General features: G+C 44.6%; 1 protein-coding gene across 1 annotated transcript; it reads right to left on the bottom strand.

Moving 5' to 3' along the window:
• Window positions 1-355: 355 nt before the first annotated feature.
• TIGIT (T cell immunoreceptor with Ig and ITIM domains) lies at window positions 356-18,620 on the bottom strand. The gene is made up of 5 exons (XM_069472642.1): window positions 18,560-18,620; window positions 16,413-16,742; window positions 12,556-12,662; window positions 6,880-6,882; window positions 356-589 (listed from the first exon to the last, which is right to left on the bottom strand). Exons 1-5 carry the CDS (start codon window positions 18,618-18,620, stop codon window positions 356-358), a joined length of 735 nt encoding a protein of 244 aa, XP_069328743.1.
• Window positions 18,621-21,817: the final 3,197 nt, after the last annotated feature.

Genomic DNA, 21,817 nt, shown 5'->3' with positions numbered 1-21,817 from the left:
TGCAGTCATACCGTCCTCATCACCCACCACAAAACCCTGCCGCCCAAAACCCTGCCCAGTGCCATTAAGAGGAGTGAGTGTGTTTCTCGGAGCCACAGGGTCCGCTCAAACTGCCAGATTCAAAACCAGGTCAAGTTCTTTTTAACTTTGCATTCATGATCAAGATTCACACTGCTTACTCCAGGTGTGCCACAGTGGGATGGAAGGGAAGGGGAGAGGAAATGAAGGTGGAGAAGAGAGTGACATTCATTTACTCCACTGAGCACACACGCGCTGATGGAGATACGGCTGCTTGTGCATCCACCTACAGCAGCAAAGGCAGCAATGCGTCCCCCGGAAGACACCTCTCTGGCGGCTACCCAGTCTCGGAGAGGAAGCTGAAGCTCCCCAGGCTTCTGTAACTCAGGACGTTAAAGTAGTCGTGCGGCTCAGCATCGTCGTCTCCCCTCTGCTCCCCACAGAGGCCAGCGGGGCCGGCCTCTGCCTGGACATGGCTCCCAGGGGACGCGGGGACGCGGGGGCTCCACTGCTCCTGCTCAGCTGGCGTTCTCCTGAGGTCACTTTCCACAGAACGGATTCTGAGAGATTTCTAGAAACAAACCAACTACAAAATGAGTATGTGAGGACGTGAGTCAAAATTTGCTCCCCAATATGACACAGACCGAGAGTCATAACGATCTCTCTCTCCCTTTCTTACACACACACACAAATTCGTGTTCTTACCAAAGCCATTCCCTAGCCCTTAGTTTCTCAGCCTTTACAGCCAGATTTCAATACTAACCGCCATTGGAGCTGCGCCTGCGGCGCACACGGTGTCCTGCACCCCCAGGGCTTCCCATGCCCGGAGCCTCCCGAGGCAGCTTTCGTCCTCTGCTGTCTTTTACCCTTTACTGCGCTTGACACTGTTCATCTCTTCCTTCTCAAAATGCTCTCCTTCCCTGGCTCCTGTGGCATCGCTCTCTCCTGGTTCTCCTCCTTCTCCTCTTCTTCCTCCCACCCCCTCCTTTGAACCCCACCTGCATCTTCAGCCCGGCCTGCCCTTTTTCTCTTTTCACATCAGCTCCCCACACCATGGGGTTCCCCAGGGTTCTGCCCTCTGCTTTCTCACATTCAACACTCTCTCCAAGTTCCTTCATCCATTTATCTCCACCCATACACCTCCAACGACCATCTGTCCTCTGAAGATTCCCACATCTCTACCCAAACTAGCCCAGGCTTCCACCCTGAGCTCCGGACCCACTGGGCACTGCCTGCTGACTCATAGCAAGCTCAGACTCAACTTGTCTCAAGTGAAACCACCATATTCCCTCCCCCAAAATTGTTCTTGCCCTATATTCTCTATCCTGGCTTATGGCATCAGCTGATCAGAAACCTGGAGACTAATGTTAAACTCTATTCACCCATAAAACCCCAACCAATTTTACTCCTAAGGAGCTCTGAAATCTACTCCCTCTTTTCCAACCCTACGTCCATGCCTTCTCTCTCACCCGGACTTCATCCTTGCTGCCTCTGAGCCCAGTCTTACTGCTAGTGCAACTCCTCACAGCCACCAGCAGTGATTTTTCAAAAATGAATATTGGATCAGTCCCTACTTATGCCTCAAACCCTTCAACGGCCCCCACTGTGTATAGCCAGAGTACCTGGAAAGCACAGGTGGATTTCAGGGAATTTGCAAATCTCCTTAAATTGTATACAATTTTTTTTGCACAGTAAGACATTCTTCAGGGAAGAAAATCCACAGTTTCACTCCATTCCCTGGAAGAGACTGTGATGCTCTCTAAAAACATCCTTTGTGACTTGGTCCCATTCACCTTTCCAGCTTCATCTCCTGCCATGCCTCCATCTAACATACCCCAGCTTCTGAGGCCCACATGCCAGAGAGCTACCATTTATTAAGAATCTGCTGTGAGCAGGGACTGGCTGGCTTCTTTATGAAACCTCAGCAAAACTCTATTGAAGTTTCTACTTTTGAATGAGCTCATAGTCACAGACAGGTGTAGTTACTCACCCAGGAGCAAATCCAATTCTGGCTCAGATTAGTCTGACTCTAGGCTGTGCTCTTTCTCCTCAGCCAAACTGCCTGTCATCTTATGGCTTCTTGAATGCCATGCACTGTTTCTTGCCTCCCTTCCCAATTTTGTATATGCTGTACCCATTATCCATTCCCTGCAGTTCCTTGAAAAGTTGTCTACTCGTTCTTCCAGAGTCAGCTTCACAGCATACTGTCCAAGAAGCCTTCTTCGACCTCTTGGGGGGAGTTATGTTCATTCTGTGCTATAATATCATCCTGGGTGTTCTCTAGTGTGACACTGAATGCTGTCTAGAACTTATCTGTTTATTCTTCTGCCTTCTCAGGACTCCAAACTGTGAGCTCCCTGAGGGAAGGGCTGTGCTATATTCCTCCCTGTAGCCTCAGAGCCCATAACTGATGCTCAATATATCTTAGGACTGAAATGCACACACACACACACACACACACACACACACACAATTCTACAGCCCCATACCTAAAAGAATCTGATTTTCCAAATCAAAGTAGGGACTCGTGGCCAGACAAGTGCACTTATGGGACCACAGGACAGAATAGTGAAATCTGTTGAGTAAAATCAAGGATGGGAAGTCAGCTATCACAGCAAAATTACAGCATCATAGGTGAGGATGGTGCTAAGACAAGGAAATCAAAGGACATCAGGCACAAGATTAGGATTGCAGAAGAAATGCTTACTGGCATCCCAATGCAAAGTTGACATCCTCTCAGCCTTACTGGAGACTTCTCTAAAGCAAGGTCCAAGTGATGGAATCATAAAGAGCCACAGGCTTGGAAAGTAACAGCAACAAACACACACCAAATCTCACTCTGCCCACTCCCCACTGCTTCCAAGATAGGAAACACCAGCACCAGCACCAGCAAGTGTCAAGCCCAGCAGTGCACAAACATGAGGAAGGAGCTGAGAGGGAGGGTGCCTGGGGCCATGTGGGTATGCAGCGTGAACAAATATCAAAAGTTAGGGGTGGAGCATCACTGCAGGCCTCAGGAGCTGGGCCTAGGGAGAGACCATAGTCTCAGAAGCACATACAGGAGCCAGTGGTCTTTCCCCACGTACAGTTTCATTCATTCCTTTTTCGGTAGAAGTGCCTGAAACTTAACCTAAGTATAAAGAAAAAGGGGATTATCAGGGCTCATGCTGATGCCGTACTTAAAAGAGCTACTACATCCCTTGATGCAATCCAATCCATTTTTAAAATGTGAATACTCAATTCTTTCTCAAAGAACTGATTGTGACCTCTTGTGCTTATGCGTTCTTGTTCCCTTTCTTGGTGAGACTGGCCACTATGCCTTTTGATCTAAAGACTGTTTTGACCTCCAGAAATCCTCTGGGAAATTCACATACTCCTGAGTTGGGCCCCTCAGCTGTTCCATTTTCATTCCATCCTGCATGGGGGACTCTGTAATTGTAATTAGCGTAAAAATAAGTCTGGGATTAATGTACTGATGTTGTTCTGAAGGACCAAAGGGAGCCACAGAGATGGTAGCTGGGTCTTCCCAGGACAAACATTGTCACCTCAGAGAATGTAAGGAAAATGGACAGTGGGGCTGGCAGAGTCATTGTTCAAGAGCTGGACACATGTGTCACTCCTTTCCCACGTAGAACATACCATAGGGGCACTTTTTGCAATAGATGCTTAGCAAATAATATTTATTCATTATTCATAATAAATGTATGCAATACAACCATTTATTGAGCACCAGGTATTATGAGGTACTATGATAAATAAAATTTATAATTATAAGAACTTAATAAATAATGGTTATTAATACACACCAGAAAAAATGCCAAGTGCCTTACGTGAATTATTGTGCCTAAGTTTTCCCACAACCTTATGAGGGCAGCACTATAATTATCCCTATCTTACAGATGAAGAAACTGAGACTTAGCAAAGTTAAGTGACATGGCTACTCAAGTGGTAGAGCCAGGACTCAAACTTGGTCTGTGTGATTCCAAAGATCATGCTCCTAAATAATGCAATCTACTGGCTCTCAGGGTCTATAGGGAATGCTGTTGGTGCCTGTGATGGTTAATTTTAGGAGCCAACTTAACTGGATTAAGGGATACCAAGAGATACCCAGGGAACTGGTAGAATAAAAATTTTGGGTGCGTCTGCGATGTGTTTCCAGAGATTGTCATGTGAGCGAGTGGACTGAGTATGGAAGATCCACCCTCAATGTGACTAAGCACTATCTGGGCTGGCAGCCCACCTGGAGCGAAAACAGAGGAAAGGTGAATTGGTCTCTCTTTCTCCTGGAGCTGGGACACACTCTTCTCCTGCCCTTGGACACTGGGACCCCAGGCTCTCTGGCCTTGGGACTCCAGAACTTACACTACTGTCCAACCCCTTGGGTTCTCAGGCCTTTGGCCTTGGATTGAGAATTACACCATTAGCTTCCCTGGTTCTCAGGTTTTTGGACTTTAACTGAGCCACACTACTGGCATCCCGGGGTCTCCAGCTTGCAGATGGCCTGTTGTGGGGCTCATCAGCCTCTACAGTCACATGAGCCAATTCCCCTAATAAATCCCCTCTCATCTGTCTATCAATCTATCTGTCTCATCTCTATTGGTTCTGTCTCTCTGGAGAACCCTGACTAATACAGCTCAGATCCACCTGACCAGCACTCCTATTCCCCAGATGCTGTAAGCTCACAGCAGTCCCTTCTCTGGGGAATTGCTCTGGGGCCCTCCCTGGTGAGCAGCCCACAGTCAATGACTGACCGAGGTGGATTTTCAAAAAGCCAGCTCCATGCCTCCAGGGGCAACCAACTCTGTGTGCAATATTGCTTCAACCAAGTCTCCAGCTGAGACCACGTCCACACTTGAGCTTTGTTAGCCCTATACTTCATCCTTTATCTGAGAGTCTATCCCAATAAATCACTCTTACCAGAATTTGTGTGTCAGACTCTATTTCTGGGGACCTGCTCTAAAACAGTTGCTCTGGGAATGGTCCCAGAAGGCAGCCTTTAAGGACAGAACTGGGGAATGGGATGTCTCACCAGCTGGATGGCAGTAATGACCCCATGGCTGGTGGTAAAATGGAATGGGGCACAGATGGAAGAGGATTATGAGCTGGTGCAATGACTCTGGCACTTGAGATGTATAAGGTAAATAGTAACTATTAGGACTCAACCCTGGCTTTTACTAAATTCCCCTGATGCACTAAGGAGAGAAAATGACAGGCTCATTTCTATCAGCAACTTAAGGTGTGAAAGTTACAGCTCCTCCCTGGCAGCCTTTAAGAGACACTCGTCTCCAGCAGGTGAAGACCAGGTATAGTAGCTATGTATAAGAGGGACAGAACTTCAAAGAAGGCTGGATTCTAAGCCTGAGCAAGTCTCCTATGCCAAAATCAAAGCCCTGAGAACCCAAGGGGTTTAGCAGTGGTATAAGTCTCAAGGCCAGAGAACCTGGGGTCCTAATATCCAAGGGCAGAGGAAGAGTGTCTTGATACGAAAGGGAGCAGTCCTGAGTTTGGAAGGAGGATCTCTGGGTAGATGAGCTTGAGAACCATGAACCACTTGTTTCTCGTGCTGTCTGCAGCTGCAGAAGTGGCCTACTTCCTCTTGATGGAAGATAAGCCTTGCCCAGAACCCGCCTCCACCTCGCCTACTGGTCACCAGACCCATAAATTGGGTAAAATCTCAGGCACGAACTGAGGAAGTGCTGGGTCTGCTAAACTAAGAAAAAGATTATATATCAATGCTAAAGGACCAGCAAGAACTGGGAGAGGATGCCTGGGCATGAACTCTGAAGGTGATGGATCAGGGTGGGAGGGTAGAATATAAGACTGGATGAGGGAGAATGTGTCAATATTGGGACATCCCATGACTCAAGATCAAACACCCTCACAAGGGCCCCCAGAGAAAAGTCTAATATACTGCTGTCAACAGAGATGCCAACAGTGCTTCAGCAAACTATAGAAGAAGGAAACAAAATGCTCAGAGAAGTGAGAATGCTAGAATGAACCTACTAAATCACAGATTGGCAAACTGAGACCATGAGTTTTGTACAGCCCATGAACAAAAAGTGGTTTTTACATTTTCAAGAGGTTGGAAAAAACTCCTTAAAAAAAAAAAAACAGTATTATTTCATGGCTCATAAAAATTATATGAAATTAAAATTTCAATGTTTATAAATAAAGTTTTATTGGAACGGACCCATACTCATTCATTTACATATTGTCTATAGCACTTTCACACTACAATGTCAGGGTTTAATTGTCGCAACAGAGACCATATGGCCCACAAAGCCTAAAAGATTTATTATCTGGCCCTTTACAGAGAAACTTTGCCAATTCCTGCACTAATTAATTTCAAAAATCCAACAGCCAATTTCCCTAGGAGCAATCTCCTAGGGAAAATCCAGAGACCACCCCTTTTTCAAAGATGGGAAGGAACGTGCTGGTGAGGACAGTGCCAGCATCACTGAGGGGTTCAGTGGTATCTCTCCTCTACAGGCTGGGGCTGAAGTAGCAGATGCCTTTACAGAACTGGATCCCTCATAGCAGTGGGGATGAGGAGATCTAAAATTGTAGAGGGCAGATGGCAGCACTTAAGAAACAAAGTGGATGTAATTACTTCAATGGGAGCCAAGCAAGCCTAACCCATGGGGATACCAAGGTGACTAACAGAGCACAGCATTCCCAGGAGAAACACAGATGGGCAACCAACAAGGGTATTGCTTATATGTATAATCAAAAGAGATCAAGAATGCCTGAGAGAAGGCTGAGGCCAGCCACCCCCACAGAAAGTCAAGATTCCTTGCCCAGTTTCCAGGTCTATGAACAGTGCTGATATGGATACCATCCGTTTACCCCTCACTCTCCAACCTTCTCCATCCTATTCTGTGCCCATGAAGACTGTATGACATGTACTGCATCCATAGATGCCCCTTCCTCCAGCTTCAGTTTGGGCTCAGTCAATGCAGAGCAACAGCAGGGGAATGGAAGGAAGGAGAGTGAGGTGAGGGTGTGTATCCCCCTGCATTGTCTCTGCAGGGTGAGTTTGGACTGGTTGTGACCCTCAGTCAAAGATTTCAGCACTTCTTAAGGTTGCACCCTCCACATACCTCTCTCCTTCAGGTTCCAGTAATCACCCTCTCCCCTCTCCCCTCTCCCCTCTCCCCTAAAGAACTAGGAGTGATTTCAACACAGGGCTACACTCCTCCTGGCGGTTTCCTTACATCCTGCCTAGACCTTTGTAAATCCCCTTATTAAACTATCCTCAAACAGCCCAATTTGGGAGTACCATGTGTTCCCTGCTGGGACCGTGACTAATGCAAATATAAAATGCTTTGAGCAAGGAGAGAGACAAGACTGGAGGCTACAGCCAAAGTACAGGAAAGAAGCAGAGAGGACCTGAACTAGACAGGAAGCAGTGGAAACATCAGAGATGGCCGGGGAGGGGAGCAGCAGAACCTGACCATCTCTGGACTCTTTCTTTTCACCTTTTCCTCTTTCTCAACTCCCCGGGTGACCAAAGTTAGTCCAGGTGCCTGGCATGAAAATTAACCAGACTTGAATCCTGAGCAGGAAAAATTGTTCTGCTGCTTCTAAAGAACTCTTGATCCATTCCACAGCAGCAGAACACTGGCGACAGCAGAGAATTCTGTTCACCAACCACCAGAGCACTCCCTTCCCAGCTCAGAGATGAAGCTTCATTTTCTTCACCTCTCCCCTCTAGCCAATCACTTCTCTTGTCCTCATCTTCCCTTAGAGGTTTTATTTCCTAATTATGTCTATTGTGATAGCCAAGACATAAATGAAAATAACTATATATCATTGGCTTCCTTGATAGCACCTACCACATCTCAGCCACTGCTGGGTCCCCACCACCTTGTCCAACCAGGTCTGTTGAATAATAAAGAATAAGTAGCCACATCTCTATGAACCAGGTAGGTCAGCAATCTCAACATTTTTCTTATAACCAGCAAGTGAGGGTTTGAATCATAAGACAACAGAGATTTTTACAGGCAAACTGGGAGACCAGGCAATCATCTGCTGGTATAAGGCCTTATGTAATTTTCACAGGGAATCACCAATTATGAGATCTTTTCCTACCATTTGGAGAAACTCTTTAGTTCCTTCTGAACCAAACTAGCAAGATCCAACTCTGACGTCTGACGAAGGAATCAGGTCTCTATGGTCTTGAGGGGAGAAATGAGAGTTAAAAAGTCAAATAGAAGTTAAACTAAAAAGAAAAGAAAATCAAAGGTTGGTCCTTTTTCAGGAGAGGAAGAAAGAGAAAAAGAAGGTAAGAACTCACAAAAAGCAAGCAAGATGGAATCAGTGCCTGTGGATACAAAGCTGTCCAAATCCCTCACTCTCTGGGCCTGGCAGTGACCCAGTCAGATGGAGTCCAAGTGGCTAGTCAGACATTGGATACCGATGGCCTAGAACTCAGGCAGGAGGTGACCCAAAGAGCCCGAGGTGCAGAGTAGGTGGGCCAGGTAAACCTGTTGTGCTTTGAATGCAGATATGAAATACAACATCAAAGGAGTCTGTTCCTGGTGGAACTGTGGTTGACTATGTTGCTTTGAACCAACCCTTCCACTGAAAACAGCTAGAAACACTGAACAAAATACTGGAAACAACTGTTCGAAGAAGTTAGAGATCTGTCAAATCATTGAGGACTCTGTAGACTGGGAGCAAGATCCACAGGAAGAGTAAAACCCAGAGAGATGAGATGAGCATTTGGGGACATTTTCTCCTGGAGGCAATTGATTAAGAGTTACGACTAAGAGGCAGATAAGCTTCTGGCTGGAGGGACAAAATGTGGCATTCAGAAACCACAAAGGGATCTCAAAAGACCACAGCCTAGGAGTATGGGAGTAACAGAAACTAAAGTACAGCTTTAAATCCTCTCATCACTGACTTAATTAATCAGTTAATTACTAGTGCTTCCAGACTAGCCACCTGCCAGTAGTGAAAGGGAATCCTCTCTGGAAGAGGATGATATTATTGAAAACCTCAAATTATTGTTACATTGTTTCATGTAACATGTATAGCACTCAATGAAAAGTACCAAATAGTCAAGAAGATATGACCAAACACCAAGTAAAAATAGACAATAGGAAAAGAACCCACAGACGACCAAATTAATAGGGTTATCAGGCACACACTTCAAAATAATTCATTAATACTGTCAAGGAATTAAAAGACTATATAGAGAATTTTGGCAGACTGTAAACTATTTAAACAAAGATTAAATACATCAAAGAAGATACTTAGTAACCTGGAAGATATGTCAAAAGAAAAGATGAAAGGAAAATACAAAACAGAGAATAAGAGACATGTGAGGAAAAAGTGAAAATGTCTGAAATATCTGTAATTAAAGCTCCAGAAGAAGAAGAAAACAAGAATGGAGAAGTAATATATAAAGAGATAATGCCCAGGAATGACCCAAAACTGACAAAATACATCAAGCCACAGATTCAAAAAGCATTTCAAATGCCAAACAGAATAAATAAAAAGATAACTAGACCTAATTATATCATTGTATAATTGCTAAAAACCAAAGACAAGAAAATTTCCAAAGAACCAGAAGAAAAAAAAAATATCTTCAAAGGAGCAAACCTAAAACCTGATTTCTCAACAGAAATGTAGGAAGCCAGACACTGGAATATTTTCCATGTACTGAAAGACATTAGCTGCCAGTAGAGAATTCCACATCAAGCAAAATAAATACATCATTTTTAAATTCAGGAAAATTAAGACATTTTTAAGCAAACAAAAACCAAAATAATTCATCACCAGCAGACCTGCACAAAAGGAAATATTACAGGATATTCTTCAGGTGAAAGGAAAATGATCCCAGTTGCAAGATAATATGTGCAGGAAAGAGTGAAGAGCTACAGAAAGGGTTAAACTGAATGAATAATGACTGACTTACAAAACAGTAATGACAATTTGTGGTGTTTAAAATATGGAGAGAACTAAAATGTATGATAATATTAGCAATAAGTTGGGGGCGAAGATAAAAAGAGTTAATGTGCTCTAAGTTTCTTACATAATCTAAAAGATGATAAAAGTACTAATTTATATTAAATTTTAATAAATCAGGGGCGTATTTAATGTAACCACTAAAAGAATAGCAAAAAATGCATAACTGAAAAATAGACCTTTTTAATAATAAAAATAACTTTGATTCAAAAGATACCAAGAGCGAATGGGGGGAAATTATGAGAAAAATAATATGGTAGCTGTAAATCTACATAAATCAGTAATAACAGCACCACGTACATAGTCCAGAAAGGGTAATGAAGCTATGTGCAGCATAACATTGTTTCCATCAACAACAGACCACGTAAATGATGGTGGTCCCATAATTATAAAAGAACTGAAAAATTCCTATCCCTAGTAACACCCTAGCCATCCTAACATTGTAGCACAACACATCACTCCTGTGTGTTGTGGTGATGCTGGTATAAACAAATCTACCGCACTGCTTGTCCTATAAATGTATACAATTATGTACAGTACATAATACTTGATAATAATAATAAATGACTATGCTACTGGTTTATGTATTTACTATATTGTACTTTTTATTGTCATTTTAGAGTATACTCCTTCTACATATATGTAAAAAAAAAAAAGCTAACTGTAAAACAGCCTCAGGCAGATCCTTTAGGAGGTATTCCAGAAGAAGGTGTTGTTGTCATAGCAGATGACAGCTCCATGTGTGTTGCCGCCCCTGAAGACCTTCCAGTGGGACAAGATGTAGTGGTGGAAGACAGTGATATTGATGATCCTGACCCTGTGTAGACCTAGGCTCATGTGTGTGGTTGTGTCTTAATTTTTTGCAAAAAAGTTTAAAAAGTAAAAAATAAAAATTTTTTTAAATAGAAAGAAGTTTATAAAATAAGGATATAAAGAAGGAAAATATTTTTGTACAGCTGTATAGTGTGTTTGTACTTTAAGCTAAGTGTTATTACAAAAGAGTCAAAGTGTTTAAAAAAATTTAAAAGTTTATAAAGTAAAAATGTTACAGTGAGCTAAGATTAATTTATTATTAAAGAAAGAAAAATATACTTTTATAAATTTAGTGTAGCCTAAGTGTACAGTGTTTATAAAATCTACAGTAGTGTACAGTAATGTCTAGGCCTTCACATTCACTCACCACTCACTCACTAACTCACCCAGCACAACTTCCAATCCTGCAAGCTCCATTCATGGTAAGCGTCCTATACAGTTGAACCATTTTTTATTTTTTATATCATATTTTTGCTGTACCTTTTCTATGTTTAGATACACAAATACTTCCCATTGTGTTACATTTGCCTACACTATTCAGTACAGTAAAATGCTGTGCAGGTTTGTAGCCTAGGAGCAATAAGCTGTACCTTATATCCTGGGTGTGTAGTGGGCTATGCCATCTAGGTTTGTATAAATGTACTCTTAAGTGGTGCCTAATGATGCATTTCTCGGAACATGTCCCTATCATTAAGGGACATGTGACTGCATTGGGGCTGCAGAGTCGAGTTGTAATTGAATGGAATCAGAGTTGGAGGGAAAGTGGGTCAGGGACTAGGGAGGAGGGTCCAGGGTAAAGGTGGAAAATAGTGTTGTGAATCACAGGATTGTTGAGTTTCCCAAAATGTTTGTATGGTGACTTGAATTAAGCCAACCTGGGCTGATTTAAGGGGCCCAAGAAAGCAAACAAAACAAAGAGTGGAAATTCTTTCACTCATCTCAATCAATAGCTACCAGTTTATGATACAACAAGGATATTAATATATCTCTTCATTATTTACAAAGCTTTCACATGAAATATGCTGCCTGTTCGTCACAACTGTGATAATCCTGCAATGGTTTGAATGTGTCCCCCAAAAGTCCATGTGTTGGAAACTTAATTACCATTGTAACAGTACTAAGAGGTGAGACTTTATAGAGGCGATTAGGCCATGAGGGCTCTGCCCCTATGATGGGACTAATGCAGTTATCTTGAGAGTCAGTTATCTCTGAAGTGGGCTCCTGATAAAAGGGATAATTTTGGCCCCATTTCTCTCTGTCTCACACGCACACTCACTCATGATGTGATGCCTTCTACCAAGGGATGACCCTTGCCAGATGCACCATGTTCTTGGACTTCCCAGCCTCCAGAACTGTGAGTCAGATAAACTTCTTTTCTTTCTAAATTTCCCAGTCTGTGGTATTCTGTTACAGCAGCAGAAAATGGACTACAACAAATCCCCATTTTATATATGGAAGAAATGGAGACCTGGGAAGGTTAAGTAATTTCCCTAAAATCATACACTCAGTGCCAAAACTAGAAACTAAATCTTTCAATTCCCCATCCATTATTCTTTCAGCCACACGACCTCTTAGGCTCAAGTAACAGAGGATTTATGACCTGTTGATCTTGCCATGCAGCCTTTACCTCTAAATTTTTGAAGTGTTTATTTCTCATCCTGCATAGATGAGCAATGAGGAAGAGAACCCGAAAGGACCAGGGTGGCAGGGGCGGAGGTAGCTGGGATTGAGATGTGCAGCCAGAGCCATTACCTTTCTAGCCAACGCGACCACCCCGATGACTGCTGTGCAGGTGGCCACCAGCACTGTGGCCACGGCTCCAAGCAATGGAATCTGGAACCCGGTACTGTGCTCAGCCACTAGAGAGAGGACAAAACAGAGGTGAGTGGCTGAGGCCAGACACAAAGCTGCTTTCCCCAGGGAAGCCTCAACTCATGGCACAGAGGTGGGACTTGGCCAGGTCCTTTTTCTAACCACAGGACTGGAGTCTGTAAGCCCAACTCTTCGGACAGCAGGGCGACTGCCTGGCCCATCATGAAATCTACAAGTGAGCTCTCAAGTAGTGGCATACCTCGTGTATTTGACACCAAAATGGGTCATTTTTAACACCCCTTTTCTCTATTCCACAAAATAATTTTTGGTAATCATGAAATGAAACAAATAATACCATCCAGGAAGAAACCCAGAGAGTGAACATTTTCTTTTACTAAACTTCATATATTATAATCATACCAATAAAAAATGTTTAATTAAAAATTAAAATAGGCCGGGCGTGGTGGCTCACACCTGTAATCCTAGCACTCTGGGAGGCCGAGGCGGGAGGATCACTGAAGGTCAGGAGTTCAAGGCCAGAATGAGCAAGAAAGAGACCCATCTCTACTGAAAATAGAAAGAAATTAGCTGGACAACTAAAAATATATAGAAAAAATTAGCCGGGCATGGTGGTGCATGCCTGTAGTCCCAGCTACTCAGGAGGCTGAGGCAGAAGGATTGCTTGAGCCCAGGAGTTTGAGGTACCTGTTGAGCCAGGCAGACACCACAGCACTCTAGCCCAGGCAACAGAGCAAGACTCTGTCTCAAAATAAATAAATAAATAAATAAAATAAAATTTATATTAAATTACAAGAAAAGAAAAAAGCAAGTAACCTTTCACCTTAAGCCTATAACACTTATTTCCAGCTAGGCTCTGCAACTTTGTCCTTTGCTGTTTTCTTGGTACCTGATGCATAGTATAAGCTCAATAAATATTTGTGGCAAGAATGAAAGCATAAACAAGTAAATTTCATTGACTTAAAATGTAAATGTAAGGAGAAAGAGGCAGGAGGGAAGTTCTAAAGAGATGAGTGATATTTAATCCAAGGACAGCATGAGAAAAATGACACGATTGGCCCAATGTGTCCTGTGCTGTAGGTGGAAGGGTTCAGGCTGCTTCATCCCAATCCCATCCCTACCTCCTCCCCAGGAGCTCAGGCAGGACCCAGGTGTCTAGGGAAGAGTCTTGAAAGGAGAAGGGTGTAGCAGAAGTCTGGCCCCACTTCCCTCTAAGATTGGTGGAAAGATGGCTAAGGAATCAAACTCCTTAAGAAGGGCAGCGCCTGCAGAATGAATGTGTTCCTCCTGCCCTGAGCTCACCATAGGCCAGGACAGCCCCTGGTGGACCACAGCCATGAAGTTAGCTCAGAAGGAAAGAGGGCAGGTGGGAGGCAAATTGGTCATGGAGAATACACTGCAGGGGATCAGAGGGGCTGCAGACGGCTGTCTATAGGACCACAAAAGGGTATGTGGTCAGAGTGGGGCACAGACCAGGGCTAGCAGTCAGGGTGAGGACTGAGTTCTCTTATAGGTTGGGGGTAAATGAAGATAGATGGGGTTTAAAACATGATAAGGTTTAGGGAAGATTATGATAATGAGTTTGATTAGGTTTAAGGATAATTTATAGATACAATTAGGACAAGAGGAGAATTGGGGATATTAGGAATATCAACTTCATTAGGAATTTTTGGTTTGAAATAAAAGCACCAATTCCTCCATTCATGGTTACAATCACAGAACAAAGACTTCGAGGTCTTTGAAACAGAAGCAGCCTCAGGGAAGCGCAGCAACATCGCTACATGCAGGGCGGGAAGGGGCAGACTCCGCATAAGGGTTACTTAAGCCTGTGCCTATGAGGCAGGTTAGCTTTGGGGTTAATTTCAGTTTTAGCATTAAGGTTAGAAATAGCTTAAATATTATATTATAGTTTGCGTTAAGACAGGGATGTGGACTAAGGTCTGAGATTAGGGCTACAAAGAAGTTACGTTTGGAGTTTGCAAGTGATTAAAGGACAGCTGACATCCCAGGTAAGCAACTGGCCACCTAGGAAACAAGAGGACAGATGCAAGTGACCAGTGGTGCTCTCTGGAGCTGCAATGGCAAAAAGGTTGGAGACACACAGGCTTTGAGGGGAAGCTGAACAGGCGTTCAAGAGGACGTCTTCTGATCTCTCTCCCCAGGTGGTCCATGAGACACAGGGAAGAAATCTGCCCCTTCATTTCCCCATTTTCTCGCTGGGAAAATGAGGCCACAGCTGTACCACTGTGTCCTCAGGGAGGAGCACACTTGTCAGGAGCGTCAGTCCCTGAGTGTCCTGGCCTGGACAGGCACAGACACAGCTCCTGTCTGCTCTCCAGTTCCCGGGCCCTCTATCTCACAAGGGGCTTCCGCCTGAACTCCCTCCGTCTCCCGCAGGCTAATGGTGGGCCCTTGGGCATGTGACGCTGGGGGAAAGAGCCCAAAGGGTCAAGACAGTCATTTGGTTACTCTTGCTGGATTCCAGGTCCCCTGTCCTGTTTATTGTTCCAGGCCCCCTCTAACCTGAAGCAAGAAATAGCATAATAACTAGCATGTATGAAATTAAGCTTATTATGTGTCTAGCACTGTTCTAAGGCCTTATGTGTATCAACTCATGAGATTATTCATCACATTTTATAGATGAAAAATGAGGAAAATTTATGCAATTTACTCAGATTACTGGGATTAATGGCGCGATAGTAGACCCTGAGCAGAGTGATTCCAGAGCCTGTGCTCTTAACTGCTGGTTTCATTTGGTCTATGTGGGAACCAGCCAAGAAGTAACATTTGAAAGGAAACTGTAAGGTAACTTTGTGTCCTCTCCGTTTACCCATATTTCGCAAACTCACAAAACTTAATCTCCCACACAGTTTATGGCAGTAGTAGAAGTTCTGAGGATAGAGTTTAGTGAATTCAGAACGCCTGGGTTAAAATCAGCTCTAGCACCCTGAGCAACTCCAAGCCCCAGCTTCTGCCTCTGTCAAACAGTCAAATTGGAATCAAATCGGAATCCTGTTAATAGTTAACACTTACATAGCACTTACCACGGTCCAGGCACTGTTCTAAGGACATTTTCTTGTTGTCGGTAATTCCATCCTCTGTTAGCCCCTCATAAGGGCTTACATCTATCCTCCTTTCACAGATGGGACAACTGAGGTCAGCAGCAGAGCCAGGATTTGGACCCAGGCTGTCTGCCAGCCTGAGCCATTAACCACTGTGCTATACTGTCCCTCAGCTATGACACTAATCCTTTCCCGACTTCTCAAGACTTGGTTTAAATGTCCAACTGGATAATGGATACAAGGGCATTTTGGAAACTTTGAAGTACCACTCAGATGTGAAGTATTGTACATTTACACTTAGCACATGCTATGCTTTGTTTTTAGCCAGTTCTAATCTTTATAAATTTAACAGTGAATTCTACTTTGCATGACTGATAAACCAATGAATGAGAACACTTTGCACACGACCCCAGCACCTCAGCGACAGGTCTTCCTAGCAAGATAAAATGTGCCTCTTACGCAAGAACAGTGGTTCTCAGTCCTGGCCGCCCACTGGAATTACCCGGGATGCTTTTAGAACATCTCATCCTAGCTCTGCCCCTAGAGATTCTGATTTAATTGGTCTGGGTGGGGCCCCAGCACCAGTATTATTTAAGAGTTCCCAGGTGATTCAAATGTGATCCAGAACTGAGACGCCCTGTTCCACATGGTGTTTCAGGATGGCATTGTCTATGCTAGAGGAAGTGTTTCATCAGCCAGCTTGTCCAGGAGGAATACCTGAGCTTCTGAGGACCTCCAGAAAGATTCTCCCTTTGTAAATCCCATCAGGGTAGGTATGGTAGATGCAGAAGTATTCCCCTGTGTCGTTCGTGGTCAGCCACCGGAGGGTGAGGCCCAGTCTGGGGCCCGGGGCCACGCGGTCGCTAAAGGCTGGGTGGATGTACCACCCAAAGTCAGCATGACGAATGGCCAGTAGCTGGTCCTGCAGCTCCCAGTTGACCTGGGTCACTTCAGCCGTGGTAGAGGAGAGCTGGCATTGTAAGATGACAGAGCCACCTTCCTCTACAGAGATATTCCCTGTTGTTACTACTGTGCCTGTCATAGCTCCTAGGAAAGAGGAAAATGCACACATGAGTCCCGGGTCAACAGCTGGCCTTTAACCTTCCTGTAGAAATTCTAAGGGGCTTTGAGGCCAGAATTGGTTTTTGGAATGACAGTTTCTCCAGTCCATCCTGTCCATAGAATGTAATTGTTTTCTGTTTCCCCCATTTCAAGAGAAACTCCTCCCCATGCCTGTCATTCAAGGCTCCCAGCCCCACCTGGTGTCCACGCACCTCTACTCCAGCTGCCCATCTCCTCCCTGCTCACCCGCCCGTGAAGGCCGGTCACCTACTCCAGGACCCCAGCCCTGCCCTGGCTCCCTTTTCCTTTCCCGTTCAATGCCTGAACTGTCATAGAACTTCATGAATAGCTGGTTGATTATTCTCATAGGCTTATCTTGTCTCCCCAATTGCAGTATAAGCCCTTGTCAGCTGACATCACCTCTTCTGTTTTTTTGTATCTTCCAGCAGCCTAATTCTGTGCTGGGTGCATTATCCTCTGAAATAAAACCTGGCCATTCGGTTGCTTGTCATTTGGGGTGCCTGGAAAAGCCTTCCAAAAAGTCAAGAATCCCAAAGGAAAGAAGGCTCAGCAAGAAACTGCTTCTCCCAGGCAAAACCACCTCCTTCAAGGCTTACCTGTCCCCAGCAGCCTTGGGCATCTCACCACCATCAGAAGATTCACAAAGCAACATAAAAACTAATATATACTGTGATTTGAAGCACTTATGTCCTCCTCCCTCAGAAATATTTGTGTAAGATTTTCAACTGAGTAGACAAGATAAAATAAGCACAGGCAACTGCACACATTTTATCTGTGGTAGTCCACTTCATATATTTTATTAAACACTTCAGTAGGTAATGCTATCATATATATTTACTTTAAAAGGTCTCCAGAGAGTCCAAGAAACAAAAATCTCAGCTCTGATTAGACTCATCTGTGTTTTGTAAATTCACTAGGATTCTGATAATGTTTTTTTAGGAACTACTTGAGGAAATAGGCAAGGTGATTTAAGAGTGTGGACATGACAGCCCTACTGTAGGGCATACAACTAGGTTTTACCACTCACTGGCTATGTGACTTTGGTCAAGTCATTAAGCTTTTCATTCTTCAGTTTGCTCTTTTATAAAATGGAGATAATAATAATTGGTCCTATGTCATAAGGCTATTGTGAGGATTAAATGGGTTAGTATAGGTAAGTAGCTTAGAGGTACCAGGCATATAATAAACATTATACAAATATTTATAAGAGAACATATGGTGATATGTGTTAAGCTGTGGTGAACTATAATATATTTTTCATTAAATAAACAAATCACAAGAAAAAAAAAGAAAAGAAATATTTGTGTAAGATTTTTGATATAGAAGAAATAAATTTAATAAGAATTCATTCTGTAACGGTAGAATCTCTGTCATCTGTGAAGAAGATATTTTTGATCCACAGAGAACTACTTACAATGCTTTCCTGGAAGATTCCTCAGGACAAAAGAAAAGAAGATGGAGCAGGAGTGAGTTTCTAAAAGCGAGCTGATATTCCTTCTTCCTGATGCCTTCTTTTTTCTTTGATTGTGCTGGCCAGCCAGGCACCCCCAACCCCAAGGGTCTACAAAGTCCTTCATCTGCCACCCAAAACAGAACTTTTAGCTCTTCTCAGAGATTGCCTTTCTCACATGAGTGTACACAAGACTCTGAAAATTACATTTCCTTCCTCCAAACAGATATGACATGTACTCGCCACTTTCCCTGCACAGGCACCCTGGTCTTCATGCCAAGCTCGACCTTGCTCTCTCCCCCTCCCTGCTCTGCCCGATTTCAGGCCTTACCTGAGGTGAGGGCAGCCTGCCTCAGCCCCTGGGCCCAGATCAGGAGGAGACACCACTGCATGCTTCTGCTAGGGGCCTACAGGAAGCAGAAGTGGCCTCTTCTGCCACTGAAACTGGTTGACTACAGATGGGAAGGAAAGGCTGAGCACATGAGGAAAGAGGGTCTCGGAAAAATCAAGTTCAGCAAAAACCATGTAAAAAACACATTAAGTTCCAACAAGTACACAAACTACATAGGGTGAACCACAAGAAAGACCATGAAGGAAACACATTTAAAAATAAACAAAAATGTGGTTAAAGTACCCTAGTCTTTGAATTACAATTAGTCAATCTACTGTTTTTAAGTCTTATCTCAGTGTACTTTTTTAAAATCAGCCTTTATGCAAAAAGGGCATCTGTGTCGTGCCCAAGACTCTGAAAAACCTGTTACTGATGAAGAACTGTTGGCGGGCTCCTCTGACTTCATCCTGCTGAAGAATGTGCAACAGTAAGAGAAACTGACAAGCATGAGAACTTATAGGCCAGGAACTTCACTTGAAATCTAATGAGCAAGTGAACAAGAAGCATTTACTTTGGGGACGATACATGGATAGGACAAAGGTCTTGGACAAACAGAGCAACTTTCCCTTGAATGAAGTCCTCTCCTCAAATTTTACTTGTTTTGTCTTATGTATCTGGACTGAGACTTTGTTGAATTCTGGCTTAGTTTTTCTGACCCAGTAGAAGCAGAGGAGACCAGAAGAACGAACTAACTTTCTTGTGCACAGTGACCCATGAGAGTCGGGAATACAGAGAAGGTGAACCCCTGGAAAGTGATTGGTTGACACTTGTCTGGAGCTCCTAGCTCATCACCAGGTCCTACTATTGACCCATCATCCCTCCCTCCCTCCCTTCATTCATCTGAAAGTCCCTGAGTGCCTACAAAGCACCAGACTCAAGAGCACCAGGCTCTAAAGATAAGGAGGGTGAATACCCACAGCCCCTGCCCTCAAAGAGTTTACAAAGCCTGCTTCTGGTGAATCCACTGGGGAGAGGAGATGGAGGGTCCACATGCACCAGCCTCCTGGGCTCTCACCACAGCTCTCTTGGGCATGTTCTATCATACATATCCTGAAAATGTGCATCTCCATCCAAAGCCTGGCGCCCTGCCCCCTCCATCCCAGCCAAGCACTCTGAGCATGTCACACCATCCAGGGTCCTGTCCTCCTTCTCCCTTGCAGGGTGTTCTATCTCAGACCATTTTCCTCCCCTCCCTGGGTTCTGCCCATTTCCAGCTCTACACCATGACCCAGGCACCCCTTATGCCCCACCTCCAAACCCTTAGACAACATATACCTCACTGACCTCTCTCTGCCTACCCAAATTCAACCTGTCCTTCAAGGCTCACATCAAGAGACACCTCCACCACCTTTCAGCAGCTCCAATGCTTTCAGCTGAAGGAGCGATAATACCTAACCTGTGTCCAAGGGAGGGTGCTGAGGCTGAATTGGAGGAGCATTTCAAAACCTCATTGCTAAGGCAGAGCAGCCAGGGGTGGGAGAGCCAAGAGCAGCTCATGGGACTAGAGCACAGAAAGGGGTGGACACTGGGGTTTCTGTTGTAGGGGTGGGTGGGAACCAAAGATGTGGGATGTGCCTCATATGATGAGAAATCCAAAGAAACTTAAAGTTAGTTTGAAAAAAATGATTGAATAATTTTCCTGTTTGTTTGTTTGTTAGCAACTAGTCCAAAAAAGGAACATGGTCAAGTCCATGCTGATCAATGTTGCTCTTCAGAGACACTTGAGGGTGGTGATTAACAGACTGTGGAATAATACCTGAGCCCAAAGTCATCCTGGTTCGATAACCTTGGGAAACTCTCTCAGCCTCTCTAAGCCTAAGTTTCCTCATCTGCGTATGGGAATAAGAGTACCTCCCTCATAGGATTGTGAGGATTCAACAAACTAATGTGGTAGGTGCTTAGCACAGTGTCTGGAATGTAAGAGGGGTTCGATGCATCAATTACAGTATCGATAACAATACTGAGAAATGAAAGGAAAATCAGAGGAGAATATCCCTCTCCATCTATATGACATTTTGCCAAGAGTAAAACCCTAGTCTCTGGACTCCAAGGCCAGGATTCTACCCAACCTCCTCATTCTGTCCGATGTGCCTGATACAAGAATATGAGGATACTGTGTTCCTGCAGGAAAGTGATCACTGTGCCAGCCAGACCCTCAGGCTGCCTTGGAGGAAGGCAAATGACAGAAGAGTTTCCCTAGCGACCCTTCCCCCAGTCCCTCTGTGAGCCCCCTACAGAGACTCCAGAAGGAAAGCAGCAGGCCTGCTGTGAGAGCTCCTAGGGCCACCCTGAGCTTTTGGGGCCAGTCCACAGCCCCTGTGGCATAGTGCAAACCTCTCAGGTCAGTCAGGTGCTGACTCACATTTCTACTTAAAAATGCTTGGCCATAGGAGCTGTGGCTCGCACCTGTAATCCTAGCACTTTGGGAAGCCGAGGTAGGAGGATTGCTTGAGCTCAGGAGTTTGAGACCATCCTGAGCAAGAGTGAGACCCCGTCTCTACAAAAAATAGAAAAATTAGCTGGGCACAGAGGTGCATGCCTGTAGTCCTAGCTACTCGGGAGGCTGAGGCAGGAGGATCTCTTGAGCCCAGGAGTTTGAAGTTGCAGTGAGATATGACGCCACTGCACTCTAGCCTGGGGGACAGAGTGACACCCTGTCTCAAATAAATAAATAAATAAATAAATAAAAGTTCTAAAATGAGCCACTGGCTTTTGTGGTTCCGAGCTAAACAGTTCTGGTCAACCCTGACGTAGGTGGGTGGGTGTAGGTGCTGGGGGAGGGACTGCGCATTTGCCTGTAAAGCGGGAGGAAGTACTGGCCTAGAACATAAGCCACTTGCGTCCTTTCACAGCCCAGCCTTCTCCTTGCCTTGGGAGGGCACCACGGTGAGCCCAGAGCCAGCTCCACCCACCCACACAGTCCTGAAAACCTGTGCCCTGCAAGGATCTCAGCCCTGAGTGAAGGGGGTTTAGAGTGGTCACTTGGTGCAAGACCCATGACTTGCATAGAGGAAACACAACCTAGGGTCCTCTCAGTGCACAGAACAATCTCCCCACAGTGTCTCTGGTTTTCAGCCTCTCCAAAGTCTTCCCTCGCTCAGAAGTGGGCAGGGGAGCTCCAAGATTTTCACCCCTGTCTTCTCCCTCCTGCAACATCCTGCAGTGGCAGAGGGTGGTGGCCTTCTCATCCAAGCACTC

Source organism: Eulemur rufifrons, chromosome 7 (assembly GCF_041146395.1).
Source record: "Eulemur rufifrons isolate Redbay chromosome 7, OSU_ERuf_1, whole genome shotgun sequence".
In the NCBI taxonomy this organism is placed as follows: domain Eukaryota; kingdom Metazoa; phylum Chordata; class Mammalia; order Primates; family Lemuridae; genus Eulemur; species Eulemur rufifrons.
Note: the sequence above shows the minus strand (reverse complement) of the source record. Positions and strands in the feature narration are given on the sequence as shown.